This window comes from Xyrauchen texanus, chromosome 40, assembly GCF_025860055.1.
Source record: "Xyrauchen texanus isolate HMW12.3.18 chromosome 40, RBS_HiC_50CHRs, whole genome shotgun sequence".
NCBI classification, from domain to species: Eukaryota; Metazoa; Chordata; class Actinopteri; order Cypriniformes; family Catostomidae; genus Xyrauchen; species Xyrauchen texanus.
The window spans coordinates 31,811,643-31,817,642 of record NC_068315.1 but is presented as its reverse complement, the minus strand read 5'-3'; the positions used below and the strand labels follow the sequence as shown (position 1 = coordinate 31,817,642).

General features: G+C 37.0%; 1 protein-coding gene across 4 annotated transcripts in view; it reads right to left on the bottom strand.

Annotated features, from left to right (window-relative positions):
* Positions 1–311: 311 nt before the first annotated feature.
* sun1a (Sad1 and UNC84 domain containing 1a) overlaps positions 312–6,000 on the bottom strand; it is a 72,433-nt gene continuing 66,744 nt past the window's right edge. For all 4 annotated transcript variants that reach the window (XM_052113305.1, XM_052113303.1, XM_052113304.1 and 1 more), the window contains one exon: positions 312–1,895. In XM_052113305.1, the coding sequence (XP_051969265.1) occupies positions 1,779–1,895 (117 nt within the window). In that variant the 3' untranslated portion in view covers positions 312–1,778. The remainder of the gene's footprint in view (positions 1,896–6,000) is intronic.

Genomic DNA, 6,000 nt, shown 5'->3' with positions numbered 1-6,000 from the left:
ATTTGTACAAAGAGGGTTATAAGGTCAGAGTGGAAGCAGCAGAGACGAAAGAGGAAGGAGTGAGGAAGGGGAGATGAGAGAGTAAGTAGTGAGTGTGATGAGACAAGATAAATAGAAAAGTAGCATTACCAAAGTAACACCATGACACTGAATCATTACCATATTCATATTCAATGGTATTTTCATGGTACTGTACTTTAAAGTATACGTATGGCCCACATACATAAACAACTTTGCAAATACCATTATCATTTTTGTGAGAAAGAAAACAGAATAATGTATTATTGGTGATGAAGGGAATAATGGAAAGTTTTAATATTTATATAATTACAAAAATGCTTAACTATTTATGTGTATGAACTCATTCAAAAATAAATTCAGTGCCTTTTTCACACTTCTGCCCCAGCTGAGGTCTGTGCACACCACTGTAGCTTTATTAACCTTTACTTATGGTAAATATTACATACATAAATGTAAATAGGAAGAAGTACCTAAATGTGCACAGTTTAAGACAGATTTTATTCAAACATTACAAAATGTAAAAAATCATAAAGCTATGAGAACTTTGTCAGTTTCCTTTTGATTTACCCTCTTGTACTTTTTTTTTAAATACAAGTTAAACGTTTGACTTTAAGATTTAATGTTACATGCAGGCCTGTACACCATGTCTGACTTACAGATTCAATTATCGACAATTGCTCTCATCCATTAGGCCTTCTGAAACAACCCAGACCTTAAATCTCAAAGACATTATTTTCTTTCATAGTAATACATCTGCAATTATCAGAATGTTGCAAAAAATACATACACAAATAAGTGACAGCTTTTTGATAGTACAATTCAAAAGACCTTTTAGTGTACATAGCCTTCCACTTGTATGAATGTTTAATTTCTTCCTGTTTCTTTTAATTTAATAGTTGTTTCATTTTAGTGTAATGTCATGTATTTGACTATATACCATACAAAACTTGTGTTAACGCTCATTATTGTTACCTTGAAAGCGGTTGTATATTTACTTTGATATATTATAATTAAATGTATTCATTTGTGGTTTGTAACTTAGCCCTAGTAATATGAAGCATTTATTTAGACTCTAAACTTCATTTGATAAAATTAAATTAATGCCCATCCTTATCCATGTAAAAAAGATTTTATCTGAAAAGCCATCCTGTACAGAACAAATAGCAATTACAAAATAATTTGCATAAAGATTATGAAAAGCATTTACAAAAATACACAATACAATCTTGCTTATAATAACACATATAAACAAACAGTGATTTATTTTAAGCCATTCTTAAATAGAGCATTCACCAGACAGCAAAAACAAACTAAAACAAACAAACTAACTAAACTAACTGCTCAAATTTAGAGAACCTAGTGACAATATTTACATTTGACATAAAATACATCTTCACTGGTTTGTGTATAGTTCAGAGAGTTTTGTCAATGGATTTTGTTTGCTAGTGAACAATTTTCAGCCATATTGGGATAGTAAAAAATAAACTGAAAAGAAAAAGACTTCTTGATGAAGAAAAGGATCAATGACAGAGGTGGAAAAGTATATGATGTAAGAAGTGCAATTGCTGTATCTGGAACTGAGGCATAACAGTCTATGTACCTGCATGCAATCATTTCATACAGTATATATATATATATATATATATATATATCATACAACCTCAGTGTAGTCCTAACTGTATAGACCTATAGCACATTATATGTTTCTTGAGTCCATGTTTTCAGTGCATGACAGATTTATTATATTCTGTTGTAAGTTACTCTTCAACAAGCTTTCCATGCACCCGGAAACGGTAAAGACAGGTGTACTCTGGATGACCCCAATTAGACAACACTCGCAACTCAATGATCTGAAAACTTCTCATGACCTCCTCCTAATGGAAGAAATAGATACAGTAAATACAGGACTAATAGTAGTGAACTACTTTTCAAACTTTAAACATATGATGAACTTACACAACAAGAGTACATAAATGGTTTAATGACAGCGTCACCTCACACTATACACGAACACTGGATGAATCAGGTGTAAGCCATGATCATTTACTCACCCTCATGTTGTTACAACCCCCTGAATTTTTCCCCTCCTTTCTTCCGTGGAACACAAAGAGAGATGTTAGGCAGAATGACGTCTTAGTCACTCACTTTTGAAGATGATTCAATGGCGATTGAGGCTGTCAGTCCCTAACATTCTGCCAAACATCTCAATTTTTGTTGCACAGAAGAAAAGTCATACTAGTTGGAAAGAACATGTGGGTGAGTAAACAATGCCAATTTTAATTTTGGGTAAACTTGGCTATTTTTCAACAGGACAAATGGAGAAAAAAAAGAGAAATGTGTTGAAAATAAAAATACTATTTCCTGATTAACACTTTTTATTGATTCACACACTTGAAACAGAAAAGGAAAACATATATCCACAGAATCAACTTTTAACCCCCATTATTCCCACTCCCCAACCCCACCATGACCCTCAACGAATATCCCTGTGGTCACAACTTAAAAAGAAAGAAAAAATATATAAATATAAATAATAATCACACACATTTAAAATTGCATATCTCTCTCCACTGCCCCTCCCCAAGAGCCCCCCAAAAGGCCAAATAGCTGCACCATTTTTATTACATCTGTTTTATTACAAGTTGCCAAGCCTCCTACATGACATCTCCTTCCTCGGTCCATTGATTTTATAGAAATATTTTACGGCCATCCCTAGTATCGATTCTCAATTTAGCTGGGAACTTCAGTGTTTAAATGAACCTTTGTCGATGCAAAAGTTTCTTGGAGTGTTATTCCACAAAACATACTCCAGTCTCTAGGCGGAACCAACACAAAAAGAAACAAAATAGCACCCAGCCTCCTCAGACAGCCGTGTCAATCCACCAGGGAGCCACATGAGAAACACCAAAAGGCTTACTCACCCCACTGACTTTATGAAGGACATCGCTTGTTGTGGGCAAGTAAACACTTTGCGGCCAGCCTTAGTATCTATTCTCAAATTGGCCGGGAACCTCAGAGCAAAAGTGATCTTCCGTTGATGTAAGAGTTTCTTGCATTCCTTGAATAGATCGTGTTGCTCTCTTGTAAAATTCACAAATTCTGGGAACAAGAAAATTTTGTGATTCTTCCAAGAAAGCCTTCCTTTGCTCCTCGCCTCGCATAACACAAAATCTTTATCAGATGATCTCAGAAATTTGTCCTGTTATGTCGAGCAGATTCGGGAAGAGATCGTCTAGGAATTCCACCATATCTCTGCCTTCTTCATGCTCAGGAATTCCAACAATTTGGATGTTATTCCAGCAGCTCCTATTCTCAAGATCTTCCAGTTTTTCAAAAACGCGTTCCAAATCAACTTTGGTCGCCAATGGATTATCAGATAATTCCCTCTCCGATGACGGCAAATAATCGATCTGTTTCTTGATGTCTGACAATCTTGTAAGTAACTCATTTTTGTTTCCATCACCATAAATGATCAACGTATTACAGCCAAATCCTCGAAGTCGACAACAACTTTCGTCAGCATCACAGACATGTTGCACGGTCCAAACCAAGTCCCTGGTCCGCAAGCCCATCAGAAGTTTCAGCTTGAGCATGTAAGTGTCTTATAATATCTCCAGAGGCTGAAGATTTTGGATTCTTTGCCATCTTGACTCCAAAGAACAGATATGTAGTAGGATGTGTCGAATCTCACAGGTTTATGACACAAAAATAATCAAAAACCAGCAATGTGCGCAGAGCTCATCGTTTAAACGTCCGACCTGCGCATGGCATCACGTGACTAATTGATTTCAGCCTTTAACCTTTGTTGGAATTCAGGATTTTGCAAAAAGAATACATTAAAGCACCAACTATATGATTTCATGTGGCAACACCTATGTGGAACACACCAGGGCGTGATCTGTTTCCAATTGAGCAATCAGCAACTGATTAAATGAGGGACTTAGATGTACAAAAAAAATTAAAATAATCTATTCTAGAGTATCTTATGGACTGATGAAAAAATTTATAGTCCCTCCCAGATGGGTTCAAAAGTTTTTACACATCCTGTGAAGCATCAATTTTGGTCTAGGGAGCTTGCACACTATTGCTTCACTATGGTCATCAAAAGATTAAAGTCTCCACCCAATATTATATCATGAGGGGTGCCAGCAGCTTGCAACATCCCTGCATCTTCATCTATAAAAAAGCCCTGATCATCAACATTGTACAAACATTGTAGATGTTTTCTTATCAATATAATGACTCCCCTGGTCTTACACGAGCCAGCACTAAAAAAAAACCATGCCCACCCCATTTCCTTCCAAATTTTTCAGATTACTGTAGAGAAAGATGCATTTCTAGAAGAAACACTATATCATATTTCTTAAGCTTAAGAAGAGAAATAACCTTCCTTTTTATGGGGTACCCCAACCCATTCACATTCCATGTGGAACGAGACAATCCACTCATATTAACAATATTGTGTGTCAAAAACAAGATTATAAACACCACATTCCAAAATTATTTGAACCATCAAAACCAAACAAATAGAAAAAAGAAAAACGTGTACATTAACCCCATGCACGACAGCACCAACTGGCATCTGACCCTCTAAACTCAAACAGTCCATGCATGAAAACCCTGTGACAACTTTGCTGTCGGATTACTCATGTCCCGTGTTTCTATACAAATTTTGTGAGACAGAATTACACGGCGAAAGATAATCTATTAAACAAACTCCAGCCAATAAGCGGAATAAACACAAAGAGCATGCAGACACATCCATAAAACTGTCCTGAAGATGTGTTACTCTACAAAAGCGACCTTCCTTTGATGAAAAGTTTCTTGCATTCCTTGAACCTATCACGTTTCTCTCATCAAATTCGCAAAGTCTGGGAACAATAAAATGCTGTGTTTTTTCCAAGAAAGCCTTCCTTTATTCCTCGCCTCGCGTAACATATGATCTCTATTGGATGATCTCAGAAATTTGGCCAGAATTCTGGGCCTGTCTCTCTCCACGGATTGCTGAGCAGGAACCCTGTGAGCTCGCTCGATTTCTATCTTATGGCTTGCTATGTTGAGCAGATTCGGAAGAAGCCTATCCATGAATTTCACCATATCCTGTCCCTCTTCACCCTGAAGAATTCCGACAATACAGGTGTTATTCCACCGGCTACGGTTCTCCATGTCGTCCAACTTCTCCCAGACACGCTCCAAATCCACCTTGGTCACTAGCGGATTAGCAGATAATGCCCTCTCCTGGATGACTCCAGGTAATTGATCCATTTCTCGACATCCCCCACTCTTGTAACCACCTCATTAAACCTCACCACCATGGCAGTGATCGAGCGATGTATTACAGCAAGATCCCAACCCTTGCATGGGTGTGACTACTGCCGGAAATCGTTCAATAGCATAGGCAAGCTCTGGCTGCAGTTATTTAGACCCTGTGTTTACAGCAGGAATTAAAATGCATTTAGGTGGTCTCAACGGGATGCAACACATTGTGTGATCAGAAAATAAAATTGTAAATTGATGTGTAAATGCTGTTCTGATGCGTCCTGGACATCAGAGAAACACCATGCTCAACTATCAGTCACTGCAATAAAACAACAGCTTTAAACTTTGCAAAAACGTGCGGCTATAAAAGGTATTAACAGTACGATTGGAAATTTTTTAAAAACGCTTGTACGAGATTTTCACAGATCTTCTTTAGCGTGTCTGATACCAATATGCAGGGACACAGATGACAAGCACAAACACCCAAAGCTCAGTTAAAGGGTTAGTCCACCCAAAAATAAAAATTCTCTCATCATTTACTCACCCTCAGGATATCCCAAGTGTGTATGACTTTTTTCTTCACCAGAACACATTTGAAGAAAAATATCTCAGCTTAGTAGGTCCTTAAAAAATCTCCAAAAATAACAGATAAAGAACAAGTCAGCATTAACATCACCCAAACGCCTCCAGCAAGTCTTCTAAAGTGATATGATTGTTTTT